Here is a 14,956-nt window from a genome sequence, read left to right as displayed (position 1 = left end):
CTGGAAAATCTCTCTCAATCCAATCAAACTGTTCAAGTGCACAGTGGGAGTTTACAGAGAAGCCAGATTTCTACTCACGATAGTTCCCTCTTCTGAAAAGTGCAGTAAAATCTACTGGCACAAGGTCCAGCTTTTAATCCAAGTCATTTTGTTTATATTGAAGACCAAAATTGTGTTTGTATCTCAGTGCAAACACAGCCACAATTATAGGCAAACAAAATGACCCGCTTACAGCTGATTAATCCCAGAAAGTTCCTGAAATATAAAATGAACAGTAGACGAGTTGTATTTAAGGAGAGAACTTGTACCAAGAAAATTTAAAAAGGAGAAGGAGAAGGAGAAGGAGAAGGAGAAGGAGAAGGAGAAGGAGAAGGAGAAGGAGAAGGAGAAGGAGAAGGAGAAGGAGAAGGAGAAGGAGAAGGAGAAGGAGAAGGAGAAGGAAAAGGAAAAGGAAAAGGAAAAGGAGAAGGAAAAGGAAAAGGAAAAGGAAAAGGAAAAGGAAAAGGAAAAGGAAAAGGAAAAGGAAAAGGAAAAGGAAAAGGAAAAGGAAAAGGAAAAGAACTCATTCCCTGGACCAAACTAGACCAAATACAAGTATTTTTAAATCATTGTTTATGGGGATGATTCTACACACAAAATCCAGCTTTCAATAATTAAATATGTGGCATTAATTCATCCTTGAAGATAATAGTCCTAAAGTTGATTAACTGAAAGAAAAAGAACTTTTCAGCCATTTCTGGATTTCGGATTTTAGCAGTTTTAGAGAAGAAGACAGAATGTGTGGTAAGAAAAAATAATGGACATATTGCAAAAAGCAAATTTGTAGGTTTTAGAGAGGGAAATGATCCTGTAATCCATTCAATTATCCATGTAATCTTAATTCTCTTGTCTTGCTCATGTATCTATTTATAGCATTCCTTGCAATAATGCTTCTGCCTCTGACTGTCGGGAGGAATTTTGGAGTAATTGCTTCAAAATTTACTATTTTTCCTATATATTTCTGTTAATATTCATAATTATGAATATTTAGAATTATGTGCCTTGTACTGAAATTCCATTAGAAGTGCTTTTTAATAAAACGATGAGCCACTGAATAACCTAGAAACACCTGGACAGCATTAGGTAATTTTGATACGCCTCTGTGCATATAACCCACAACATTAAAATAGTTTTCATTTTATTGCAAAATTAAACTTAACACTCCGCATTTTTTCTGTAAAGCTCACAAAATAGACCCTCCGAGATCCCACAAGCTCTTTCCTCAAACGGTAAATATTCACCATTTATGCATCTGCAGCATGGATCCCTTCTGAGCACTACCCCTCCATCCCTCTCAGCTCTCCCTTCCTCCAAGCCTCTCCACCAGCTCCTCCGTTTGGCAGCTCCCACGAGGTGCCCTCAGCAGCAGCAACCCTACCACAAGCCCCGCCGTCCTCCTTCCCTTGCCTGCAGCTTCTGCAGGCTGAGGCTGTGAGCAGAACACCACTCGTCGCAGGCGCTTTGAACAGGGCTTTCACATCGTAAATACAGCGTTTGTGATGATTTCAGCTTTCTGACAACTCTGTTGCTACCAGCAGCACTCCAAACACTGCACCAGGTGAAGGTAAATGAGGCATGTTTAAACCTGTACATTGGCCTCTCCATTGGACTCCTTCACTTTCGCACTAGATGCCAGCAGAGTACTTGCCTTGCTGGGTTTTTATGTATCACTAGTTATCTGTGAGAGCGTATCTGTCTATTTTGCCTCGGGACAGCAGGCTTGCATGTCCTAGGATCTTGTCTCTTATGTTAACATACAGGTAAAAATGCAGCTCACAGCTGTGAGGTTTTGCTTTGGGGTTTTATTCCACACCCCGTTCTGTAAAACTAGGAGTATTAGTGCAAACCTTCAGGGTAAAACCAAACCAAACCAAACCAAACCAAACCAAACCAGACCAACAAAACAAGCAGTAAAAGAAGATACGCATTGTGTGCTTCAGGTGAAGGAGAAATTTGACCACTCCAACCCTCAAATATCCTTTTTTTTTTTTTTTTTTTTTTTTTTTTTTCTGGAAATCCCTAAAAATAGGGTTATTTACAGAACAATTAAAACATAAATTTATAAGTTGCTTGAGACTATAGGAAATGCATGTGTACAGTGAACTCCACAACCCCGAGCCCATTACAGAGATGATTCCATCCTGTGAGGAAAGAGGTGGTTTCTGCAAGTCTGGGAGATCTGAATGACGTAGGGTTTGCAGGTCAAACAATCACAGCATGCAGGCAAGGACATGCATTACAGCAGAGCTAGCCCTTTGCTCTCCTTTCAGCCTAGCCATCCTCAAAGAGATGCTGGACAGAAAGACAGGATTTACAATTGCTGCAATGCTTGTTGGATCAGACGCCTGGTACTGCTGGTCTGTTCCTTGCACAGGGGGCTGCAGCTCAGTTGGACCCAAATCCTGGGGGAGCAAAGTAGGAAGACAGTGCTTAAGTCTTGTGGATCAGACTACAGGATGCCTACCCAGCTGGGGTTAGACAAACTCAGGCCAGATGTCATTAATATCAACATACAAACCAGATCTTTTCCGTGAAGTCTCCCCACTCCCTCCCTTGCAACACAAGCAATCTTTTTAATAGTTTCTTAAACAATCTTGATGTGCAAAGCTAATGACAGGTATGACAGGACAGAGAAAAACACCCTCTCTCTGGTCGTGACAAACCCTAATTTTGAGTTGCATGTGTCTCCCGCAGCACACAGAGGTGGGACTCGCCTTGCCTGACTGGCGATGTTCACAGCGCAGCAACCTACACCTGCGCTAGGCCATTAAACTTGGTGACAATCAGATCAGCACGTCTGGCGACATCTTGGGGGCCATCCACCTCGTTCTAAAGACATCCATAGGGTGTGAATCATACCCTAGGTCGCAACGGCAGCTGTGGGGGTGTAGACACCTTGCTGACATGGCCATCCTAATTGCAGATGTCTGAAGTTTGGGTGAACTGAACCCAACCATCACCAGTTCTCAGATTACCCTGTGGTCACGACCACACAGAGTACGGCCCAGGATCTACAGAGCAATCGTGGGACTTGTTTGTCCCACAGTTTATCACACACTTGGGATCAAAATTTGTTTATTGACCTTTATATGGTCATTTTCATTTAGTTCTTTGGTCTCTTTCATTTCTCTCCCCCACCCCAACACGCTCGCACACATAAATCACGTGCACACACAGAGAAAATTAAACCTACAGTAGACATCAGCCCGAGGGCTGAACTAATGTTCCTTGCATACATAGCCATTATGGAAATCGGAACGGAAAATTTCAGCGAGTCACCATCAATAACAACCGGTTCAGACTCAAATGTTTTTGACTTGTTGAAAGCAAGTCCGATCAAAAATAACCTGGAACACTTTTAGACTTGTTGAGAATACTTGTGGGTGTGGTCGTAATATGTTTCGTCTGTGTGCAGGGGAGACTTCCATTAGTTTTTATGCTGTAAGTTTGCCAGGACATACTCGGCTTCATTTGGCACAAATTCCATTAAAGGCATTTATTGTGGACAACAAAAGTGCATGAATATGCTATAAGAAAATGCATCTTTGAACTTAACAGCGCCTTAGCGGATGCACCACTAGGTGCTAGATGGGTCAATTAAAAATGCTGAGGTCCAAAGGTTCTGCAGTCTTAAATGGCTGCACCAGTACATTGCTTCATACCATTTTTGCACAGACCAGTTGCTTTGTAGTGTACAGGTCTGGAAGGGAAATCTTACCGGAAAACTGAAGTCTGTTAGTAAGAAGATTCACTAGTCCTTCTTTCAACCTCTCCATGCTATTGTGTTAGGAATTACACGTCTTTAGAGATGATGAAAAAATAAGTGCAGTTTAGCATCGGTGTGCGCCTTGCTTTCTAAACTCCTTAAATAATAAAAATAAATAAAGGTGGAGTAAAAGGCAATTGATTTGGAGCCTACTGAATCCACCAAACCCTGCCTCTCTGCATGATCTGTCTCCACCCCTTCCGGTCAGGATGATTTGTGTGCTGAGCGTCTCCTCCTCGTCTCCCAATCCCCAGGGCTGCAGAAGAGTTGAAAAGCACCTGGAAACTGGATGGGCAGCAGAAGCAGCAGCTGGAGCAAAACTGCCAGCAGAACGGGTTTTCTTCTTACCGTGTTTAGGGAAGCCTAGCTGGTATCTCACCGAACAGAGGAACCGAGCTGGGATAACGCAGGATCCTGTACTCCAGGTATGTCATGGCAAACTGGTCCACGAAGACTGAGCTGGCAGCAGAGGGAGGCTAACTGCTTGTAACTGTGTTGAGTGGGAGAAATCTGAAATTGCTAAGCAGTCAGAAACAGCTCTTTGAAAAATATGCAAAACATTCAGCAAAAACCACTCCTTTAAAGAAAGACTTTTATTTTGACTTCATTAAAAAAAAAAAAAAAAAGGTAAAAAACAAAACTGCACAAAGACAAGTATTAAGGAGCAGATAAGGTAAAGATAGAGGATATCAACTTTGGGAAAAACTAGATTTTGAGTGTCTGCAGATGCGGCATAGCAATAGGTCTGAGGACAACCCAAACGCTTTTCCCTCTCAATGTCATCATACATTGGCACAAATAGGTAAGGGAGGTAGTACGTTCAATTGAAGCTTTAACTCTAAACTGCCTGACATTGAGGGAGGCATCCTACTTCAGCCACAGTCTGGGGGCTTTCTGTAGGAATTACTGGCCACTATTTTATAGCCAGCAGTAGCAAGATCATGCTACAGGACCATAATTTCTTTTGCCCTTATGGTAATGAATTCCCATTCTTTCCCTTGTTTGGTCCACTGGAGCATTTAGCATTGAAATTAATTACCGCTGGAGTTTAAAATGTTATCCCTGGACCCAGGAAAAAGGCAAACATGTCACATCTTGGCAGCCTTAGTGCAAGGTCCTGGCAAAAAGCAAAGCAGTATGAGATCACGTGCTCCTACCCACTTTATGAGAAGTGGGGATTATCTTTAGGACTATCTTCCTCAGTTTTACCCGATTGTTTTTGAAAGAATATTAGCCTCACCTCTCAAGTATGTTTTTTGTTTGTTTGTTTGTTTGTTATTTAATGAAAACTAAGACTTGACAGGTTATAATCATGTTATTTGCTGCTCCCTACAAATTAATTAGTTTAGGTCTGTCCTGCCATCCAAGGGAGCCCACCTTTGCCTTGTGATAACACTGAATGATTCTCCTCAGTTTTTTTCATTACTTGCACAAAAGCTGGGTGGCACTGAGGAACTCAGTAAACCAAGGAAGTGAGACAAAGAAGCTATAAGGAGGCTTTCTCTAAACCAGCAAAAGGATGCCCTGAAACTCATGGACATCTCTGCTTGTTCCCTGGTAGTAGTAGTTTCCCCTGCTCCTTGCTTTGTGCTAGTGCCTGTGTCTCATCCGTGCTAGAGCTCAGTGACGAGAAGCAGGCTGTAGAGGTGAGGTTCTGCTTGCCTGGAACCGGGCCATGGGGAAAGCAGGAAGAGGAAAAGTGCAATGGATGAAATCGGTGGCAAGAGGGAATGAGGTGAGACAGGACAGGTAGGAAATATCCTGGGTCGTTGCTTCACTACACTGTGTTGCACAGATCAAAGCGGGAGGGAACAAATAAAGCTTCTGACTAAACAGGATCCCATCAAAGACTTCTAAGCAGTTCAGGTGTGGCTGGCTATTTACTATGGTCTTCACAGCCGGGTGCCTGGAGAAGAGCCAGCTGGCTGGGAATCAATCAAGATAGGCCAAAGAAATGATTTCTGGGAAGCTACCAAAAGATAGACAGTAGGCTCTTTCACAACTATTGCAAAGCTTAATGCCTCCTAAGCACTATTTCCTTGAAGGGGACACCATAGGTTGTGCCCTTCTGAACTAAAGGTGCTAATGGGTTAAGACCGTGGCTGCCATCTCAGAAGCCAATGGTGTTAGCTGACTTTGGGGATGCCTGTCAGTTCTTCAAGCAGGCTCTTGCACTTCAGCAACCTCATTCATCTTAGGTTTAAAAAAAAAAAAAGAAAAAGATAGGAAGTACTTTTGCAAAAACAGACATCATTCAAGCATTTTCAGGCTTGTTATGGGGGACATGAGACACTCCCCCACATGTTACAACATCTACTTGCACGTAATGCCAAAGCAATAGAGGTTTTAGTCCTGAAGATCAGGATAATTCATGCTTCCTAATACCAACCCAGCATTCAGATGTTGAAAAAGGTGGGAGAACAATTAACAAGTGTAATTAGCTCTCAGTTATCAGCAGAGGGAACTACTCACCATGTAAGATCACCCATCTCATGGCTATCTGTGAAACAGCTTGATTCTGGCAGTAGTGTCACATCCGTCCAGTTCCTACAGCTCTGCAGCACACTCTAACAGACAGGAGCTGCTGTGGTGATAAAGCACATTCAGTCAAAGTCAGTGCTCTACCTGTCAGATCTGATGACTCCATCCCCAGGGTTAGGAGAGGATTTCTGGTGGAAGAACGGTGTACCTAGATGATACTTTGGGAAGGCCGATTATCTTGGGCATAAAAAAAAAAAAAAAAAAGAAAAAAAAAGTGATGCTATCACTGAACCTGTTTTAATTTAGCAAGCTGCTCCTGAAGACCTAATTGGATTTATTGTACAGATGGATTATAGTACTACTTTTAATTAAAAGATAAGATTCTACTTTTTGCACAGAGTCCATTCCATGCGCCAGACACAGTCAGAACAACTTCTGACTCTAACTTCTCTGGCATTTGCTTGCTTTCTTGCAATCCCTTTCAAAGCCACATGGGCCCAAGGCCTTGCAACCTAGTTTAGAAACCAGCACTACATCCAGTTGCCAGCTGTGCCCAATAGACTGGGTGCCATGGGCTGCAAGAAGCACTGGATGCTATCCTTTTCTGTAGCAGCTGAGTGCTGTGCTTATCCTCACATAATTCAGAGAAACCAGTTTGTGATTCCAGCTGAAGACACATGTGACTGCTACAACCGGTCACTTTCTCCTACATCTGGGGAGAGTACAACATCTGAAGCCGTACCACTTCACACCAGTGCTGACAGAGTTGCATGGGAGCAAAACAAAAGTGACATAAGTGACATGAGACTTAGGACATGCATGAACATATTCTTTGTCATTTTGTAGCTTTCTGTCTCTCTTTCTTTGCAGCTTAATAAGTTATACACTAAGAACGATTCTGCACAGGAACATTGCTTTTGCATTATTCCACTTTCTCCTTTCAGACAAGGATGTCAATATTATTTTCAAAAAATATTGAATTACTTTCTGCAGGCTGCATTTGCCCTTATTTGCCTTAATCTTATATTAGCAAATTAGACTTTCTCACTCTTCTTTTTTCTTTCATTTCCCCCTCCAGGTTTCCAAATGGCGGATCCTTTCCTATATAACACTGGAGAAAGATCTGGATATGGATGCCTTGGACACGAAGTACAAGTTGAGCACATCAAGGCATATGTCTGTAGACCATCTTTTTTCACAGACAAAGCCGTGATTGTGATTCATGATATATTTGGATGGCAGTTCCCAGACATTAGATATATAGTTGATTTGATTGCAGGTCATGGATACATGTAAGCACCCATCTTTACTATTTTTCTGTTAAGAAATACACTGATAGATCACCAGGCCCAAAGCTAAGCATGGTATACATTTTCCACACATGTAGGGCAGCCAGACCATTTTACTCTGTGTGAACAGAAATGTTCCCGTGGCCACCAAAGCTACTGAAACTGACCAAACAGAAATGTCTCCCTGAGCAAAAAGCTAGAAGGAAGGTCATGAAGTGCCAGTGTTTGTGCTTATGTGGCAGTGCAGGTGATTAAAAGATAAGCAATAACAATGTTGGTATGCACTTTTAAGTTATGTAAGTTTGCCATACCAGGCCTTTTGGAGTCCAAACAACAATAAGGGTTGCTTTATCTTTTACTAGCAAAGAGATAAATATTTGTTCACATATAATCAGGAGGGTTGCTCTATCCCTTTACTTTTGTACTGTGTCTTTTTTTTTTTTTTTTTAATTTCCATTGCAAGACATATACTTTTAGCTCTGCCCATTGCCAGAACAGGATGAGTAGAATATGATTCAGATGATAACCATGTAGGTGTGTACTCTGGAGTAGAAAAGACATAAGAAAACATTTAGACATCCACATATTCTCCTCACCTGGATGTGAAAGTTGACTTGTTTCCATGTCTCACACAGAACCATCTGCCCAGACTTTTTCAAGGGGAAAGACCCCTGGAAAACTACTGATCACTGGCATGACTTTGCTGACTGGATGAAAGAACATGATCCTGTGAAAGTAGATAGGTAAGATGCATATTTGTGCTTGAATTTAAAAAGCGTTCAGCAAACAAGGGGAATTTATATGTGTCTGAAATGTTTAAAGTGGCACCTGACAGTGAGGCAAGATGGCTGCATGCACACAGTCATTTGTTCTGGGTGGTTCTTCTATGGTCCTCAGCACTGCCTTTGGATTTGGAACAGATCATCTGCTCCATCCATCACTCTACTTACTGTCCCCATCTTGTTTCCGTGGGCCCTTTTCTAACCATGTCATGCTGCCCGCACAGGCCTGTAACTGGTGTTTCACAGCCCTCCCGCTCACCAGTGCTGAGACTGCCTCAGCTCCTCAGGATAAGGAGGAAAACTCTTCCACAAGTGCTCAAGCTATCTGCCACTTGTCACTTGCTCACCTTGCTTTCTGCCATGTAAATGATAGTAGGTGAGATAATCTCCTGAGCAGCACGAGATCAAAATTTGCAAGACTGACCCAAACCTATGAGACATCTGATCAATTGCACTGTTTTTCTCTATTTGTGAAATACAGGAACTACTTTCTGTAGATCCAAGCAGTGCCTGTAACAAAGCTTCCCTGTTTCTTCAGCATCTATTACCACAGCCTAAAACTTGAGATAATGATAGTGAGACAGTGACACCCTATTACTCAGCTATCATCTCATGCAGCACAAAGTGTTTTTCTGGCCCCTTCAAGAGATTCCAGCGCTCGCACCCTAACTTCAATGTCCCTCAGCATAGATTTTGACAGTAGAGTCGCAGAAGCTGAGACTGAATTTTTGGAAAAAACAAATGACTAATACCTATAAAAATTAATTCTACATAACCGTAACTTTCTTTGTGCCATTTCAAATAAACTAGCTCTGAAAGAGCCCATCCATTCACGATGTGCTCCTCATGCAGGCCTAGAACATGATCTTCTGATCATATCACTCTCATACTGCTTTTTTGTCAGCCTAAGCAAACCTGTGATGACCATACTAATATGCCTAATACTTGAAAATATAGTTATTAGTATATGTGGTCTGCATTTAAAATTAATTTAAAATTCTTAAGATAATCAGAAATATAAACTATTGACACAAAGTTAGTAATAAAAATTTAATTGAAAATGTGACCTGCTCTGGTCTACACTAAAACCAATTTTTATACTTTATGCATTGTATACAATACCTCACACAGTTATCTTTAATTTTTAATTTTTAATTTTTAATTTTTTATTTTTTTAAACATTATAGCTGCTGACAGTTTAATTTGGAGTAGTTGCTAATTTGATATAGTATTTTTGCATGTGGGCTTGGTAGGATATTATTAATATTAACTCATGCAACAGGCATGACACACTTAAGATAAAACTTTATCTAAATAGGTGAACCCTGTAGAGATAGCACAGTGAAGCTTATCTATTCCCACATTCCATAAAGTAAGGTGCTATTCTTCTTGCAGATATGTCTCGGTTTTTGTTCTGTACTAAACAAAGCGATTCAATTAAAAAAAAATGCTTCTTTTGAAAACAAAGGAGCGGGTCACAATTCAGGTAAGTATTTTAGTACCTACAACTGTTTATGGCTACTAAACTAGGACCATAGATGTTAACTCTTATTCAAGAGTAGAAGCTACTGCTTTGGTTTGCAATTTGCCTTTTTTTTTTTTTTTTCCTTAATGTATTCTCTGTTTTAAATAATTGGGGGGTGCCGATGGAAAAAAAAGTATCTCTTTTAATTTACTTCTTAAATTGTCAAATATTGATTCTGCTATAGATTCCTTAGTTCCCTTTTGTTTATATGTCTTAGGGAAGCTGATGTTGTCTTGAAGTATCTAAAGGAACAATGCGGTGCAAAGAAGATTGGTATCGTTGGGTTTTCCTGGGGTGGAATGGCAGTACACCACTTGATGCTGAGAAATCCTCAATTAGACGCTGGGGTGTCCCTCTATGGTAGTGTAGAATACATGAAAACTTACATGGGCTGACACCACTATATGTAGTTTCTAAGTCTAGTCATTGCTTTGTAATGATTTCTGTAAATACTAAACTCAAAGGTGAGTTGCAGATTTTAATTATGGTTATTTCAGCAATATGCTATACTGATATCAATATTTAAGAATGGTGTAAAATTAAAAAAAAAAAAGTATTTCCTTTGGCACATAGATTTTCTTTTTCTTTTTTTTTTTTTTTTTTTGGGTTTAGAGAACTGGAACAATATTTTCCCTTTTTTTTTTTTTTTTTTTTCATCCATCAGAATAGAAGCTGTCCTAAGTAAAAAATGTATTTAACAAGTAAACCTAAATAGAAATTTTGTCTTTGAATTTTTCTTTCACCTTGCAAGGATGTTAACCTCACTGACAGACTGTTTCTCAAACACATTACAGGAATAATTAGGGACTCTGAAGAAAGATACAACTTACTAAATCCCACATTTTTCATTTTTGGTGAGAAAGACCACACTATTTCTCATGACCAGGTAAGCTGGAAATGATTTTTATTTTTCCTTTGTTCTTTTATCCTACACAGAAACCATAGCTTGTTAGAAACTATTTTCAGATACAAAAAAAAACCAGACAGACTAGATTGTTTTGCTTCTATTTCAACTCCCCACATATCTTGCCTAGGTTCTTCAAAGCTTCCTTTTGGGGCTGAAAAATGCAGTAAAGACCAGTGATTGGTCTCTCAGTGGCTAGACAGTGTGAAATTGAGCAGGGAGATCCAACTGGTATGAATCAAACACCTTAAAGACATGGATATTAGTGCCATGGATGGGAGAATGGGTAGTAAACCTAATGAACTTGGACCCAGAATGGAAAAAACAAACAAACAAATGAACAAAAAAAAACAGCTCAGAAACAGAACTTTCAGATGATGTGGATCAATGATTAATTGCTTTTGGTACAACAAGGCAAAATGAACTCTGTCAAAAGAGTGGTTGTGAATTTATAAAAAAAGAAGCTCACAACTTGTGGACCCTGTTTTGAATCCTGGATGCCAACTATATTCCTAAATAACCCCTATCATAAGCTCATCTGAAAGGTTGGATAAATACATGGATAGAAACTGGAGCACTCTTCTGTGCATACATTTTTTCTCTTTAGTGACAATGATAACATACTACCTCTTGTGTAATTACAAATTCTTCATTCACCATCCATTTTTCTGGTTAAAGTCGTCCTTCCCCTTCCCCATGGAACACAGTTTTCATGAATACACACATTACACCTTGAAACCATACCTTTTCCTCCTGAGATTTTCTCTCTCAGAGTTACCTGTGCAGTTTTTTATGAAAAAATCCTGAGTTTAATAAAAAACATCCTCAAATGGATTGTTTTCTGCACTAAGTAATAAAGGGTTATGTGAACAAAGAAACATAAACAAGGAATATATTACATGAGGTGAAATACACAATAGGTAGAATTAAGCTTGCAGGGGTGATCATTCTTTTTATTTTCTGAGTTTCTCATGGAAATAAGCACAAAAATATGTGTATATATGTGTGCAGGAAAATAATCATTAACACTGTATGTATACTTAACATCTGAAGATTGCACAAGAGCAATGCCTTTTTGTTGTAAACTAAAAATAAGAAACAGTTTTTTCTTAACTATCAAAATATTTTAGACTGAGAATCATTGGGATTTAGAGAATATGTTCTCTCAAGATCAGAGTTTAAAATCAGGTTACAAGCCATATTAAGTCTCTGAATATAATTGCACCTGTTCATTTACAGCAACGAGATTTGCCAAACTCTTTGCAGTCACTGTTGAGGGTTCTTAGATGTACCCATACTTTTGAAAACCATTTCAGTCTTATATTCCTGTCGTGGTTTAACCCGGCCGGCAGCTAAACACCACGCAGCCGTTCGCTCACCCTCCCCCCTCCCTCTCTGGGACGGGGGAGAGAAATGGAAAGTGAAGCCCGTGAGTTGAGATAAAGACAGTTTAATAAGACAGGAAAAATAATAATAACAAAATAATAATAACAATAATAACAATAATATGGTGATAATAGGGAAATAATAATAATATGTACAAACAAATGATGCACAATGCAATTGCTCACCACTCGCTGACCGATGCCCAGCCTAACCCCGAGCAGTCCGGCCCCCTCCCCCCGGCTAGCCACCCCTATATATTGTTTAGCATGACGTCAGATGGTATGGAATACCCCTTTGGCTAGTTTGGGTCACCTGTCCTGGGTCTGTCCCCTCCCAGCTCTTACTGCACCCCCAGCCTGCCCGTTGGCAGGACAGAGCAAAAGGCTGAGATGTCCTTGGCTTAGTATAAGCACTGCTCTGCAACAATTAAAGCATCGGGGTGTTATCAGCACTCTTCTCATCCTAAGCCAAAACACAGCATTCCACTAGCTACTAGGAAGAAAATTAATTCTGTGCTAACTGAAACCAGGACAATTCCACAGCAGGGTTTTCTCATCTATTGATCAACAAAAACCTGCTTCAAACATAACAGTGGAGAAAAGGCAAAGATGTAGGAATATGAGTAATAGCAAGTTTGGCAAACGTACAAAACCACAAGCTAACAGAAAAATGCTTTCTTTTACAGATTACCTTACTGGAGGAGAAGTTGAAACAGTACTGTAAAGTTGCATATAAAATTAAAGTTTATCCTGGACAGGTTCATGGGTTTGCACAACTGAAGCCAGAAGACATGAAACCTGATGATAAACCTTACATTGAAGAAGCTAGAAAGGATATGATTGACTGGATCAAAATGTTTATTTGACAAAAACCATGAAGTAATACTAGGCCTCAAGATTAGAGTTCAATTTAAATTATAGAGAAGAAATCAGTCAGTTGGAAGATATTTTATTTTGAAAACTAGGAACATTTTAACTTATAGTTCTTTATTTTTTACAAGACTCACAGAAGATTGTGAGCTCAAAGTTGGACTAAAGGACTTTTAGACATTAAAAAGTTGCTTGAATTTATCTTGCTTTGTATTTGCTTCATTATTCTGCATTATGATATCAATAGTAATGAAACTACTTATCCATTCTTCTGTCCTTGTGGGTATGACTTTTCATTTTGGCATTACTTGAGTTACAGTTTTTATTTCGTTATGAGGAGTCACAGGTGCTGTCATGAAGACACCCTGTTTTTGCATGCATGAAGACAATACTTTTATTATCTCAAACATATTTGTTTCAGATATACATGTATTGCTGTACTGAACAGAATTGCCCATGCATTTTCCCATTTCCCATGCATTTTCCCACCATTTCTCTGCAAACCTCAGAGGGCTGAGTGTGTCCAACAACACTACTGCAAGGTGAACACCGTGCTCAGCCCCAACCCAGAGCAGCTCTGGGGCCCTTCCTGGCCTCCCCACCCCAGATACCTGCAGCCATACCAAGTCACCAGCTTTGTCATGTTCAGCTGAACATCTTGGCCCTGGTCCTGCAGCATTCACGCTTCCCAGGGGAGAGCTTTGGGCTTTGGTGCTGCTGTCACCATGTTCTTAGGTAGCCTCAGAAAAATCCTCCAAATATTGCAGGCTGGTGAAGACAGTGCCACACGTTAACATGGTTTTGGTAGTAAATGAGTGTGTGTGTGAGCATGATAAGACTTTTTGCTTATCAAGAAAATAAAAAACCTGAGGTAGTTGGGAAAGCAAAATATACATTTTGTGGGAGCCCCCTCAGCTGGAGCTGATGAGCTGGGTTTTGCAGCTGTGGCATAGCATGTGTGACACAGAGCTGCAGGTTATGCGAGCAGCTTTTACAGAAGAGATGTGGAAAACTCCCAGTACTTTTCCCCAAACGCGCTCTGTCTGAGCCGTTGTGGCCAGCCCAGGGCTTCTCAAGCCCTGCTGGGGAGCCAGGCTCTCCTGCCATTCACAGCCCACAGCTATGGATGCTGTGGCTTCTGGTGCCTGGGCTAAATTGTTGCCAGGCTTGGTTGGTCCACCTTGGTGGTGATGGGTGCCCTCATTTCATTCCTGTTCATTCTCATCTGCCTGCATCTACCTTTCCCCAGTGCATGAGTACGGAGCTTGCAGGCAGTGTGTAAACTCTTCTCCAGGTCTTTGAAACCCTTAATTTGGGCAGGGTTCCCCACACCTGCAGAAAAGAGAGGATGGTTTGCCTCGAGAGAAAGGAGGAGCTTTCTTCATGTAAATCCTAGCTGCCCAGCCCAGACGTAAATCTCTATTTTAGGCAAGATCTGATGCTGATCCTTATCAGAGCTAACTTTTCAGCACTGCATTACAAGCGCTGTGGTTAGCAGCTGTCACAGCCCTACTCACTCCAGGAAATGTCCACAAGATGGGGCCCGGCTCCTTCATTGTCATCGGGAAAACTTGGTGGAGGTTTGGCTCCAACTGCAATAGTAAGGCTCTGAATGGTCCCTGCCTAACACTGCAGTAATGGTGTACTACTCCCAGAGGAGACCTGGCTTACTGGTCAGCAGAAAGCTGCTGCATATTGTCTCTGTACGCAGCAAGGCACTGTAGCCTGATGGATTTTGATAAAATGTGGAATTTCACCTCCTTAGGACTCTCCAGTTTATAAGAGGGAGCTCTGGTTGTGATACACTATCTTTACACCTTGTATTTTATTTTGCATGACTGAATGTTTATTATTTGAAAGATCAGTTTTTCATTACACAGCAAAATCAGGTCATCGGCCTGATAAGCCGATGAGC

General features: G+C 40.8%; 1 protein-coding gene and 1 long non-coding RNA gene across 3 annotated transcripts; one reads left to right on the top strand and one right to left on the bottom strand.

Moving 5' to 3' along the window:
• Positions 1-1,160: 1,160 nt before the first annotated feature.
• On the bottom strand, positions 1,161-8,303 carry LOC106019145 (uncharacterized). 2 transcript variants are annotated; one of them, XR_001193742.5, is made up of 3 exons: positions 8,172-8,303; positions 6,278-6,389; positions 1,161-4,315 (listed from the first exon to the last, which is right to left on the bottom strand). It is a non-coding gene; the product is annotated as an uncharacterized lncRNA (long non-coding RNA). The 2 variants fall into 2 exon arrangements; XR_003495490.3 differs by having other exon boundaries at positions 1,161-6,389.
• LOC101802880 (carboxymethylenebutenolidase homolog) lies at positions 4,091-13,242 on the top strand. Its single transcript, XM_005026098.6, has 6 exons — positions 4,091-4,230; positions 7,365-7,578; positions 8,211-8,318; positions 10,100-10,242; positions 10,677-10,768; positions 12,858-13,242. Exons 2-6 carry the CDS (start codon positions 7,373-7,375, stop codon positions 13,035-13,037), a joined length of 729 nt encoding a protein of 242 aa, XP_005026155.1. The 5' UTR covers positions 4,091-4,230; positions 7,365-7,372; the 3' UTR covers positions 13,038-13,242.
• The last annotated feature ends 1,714 nt before the right edge of the window (positions 13,243-14,956 follow it).

Source organism: Anas platyrhynchos, chromosome 2 (assembly GCF_047663525.1).
Source record: "Anas platyrhynchos isolate ZD024472 breed Pekin duck chromosome 2, IASCAAS_PekinDuck_T2T, whole genome shotgun sequence".
In the NCBI taxonomy this organism is placed as follows: domain Eukaryota; kingdom Metazoa; phylum Chordata; class Aves; order Anseriformes; family Anatidae; genus Anas; species Anas platyrhynchos.
Note: the sequence above shows the minus strand (reverse complement) of the source record. Positions and strands in the feature narration are given on the sequence as shown.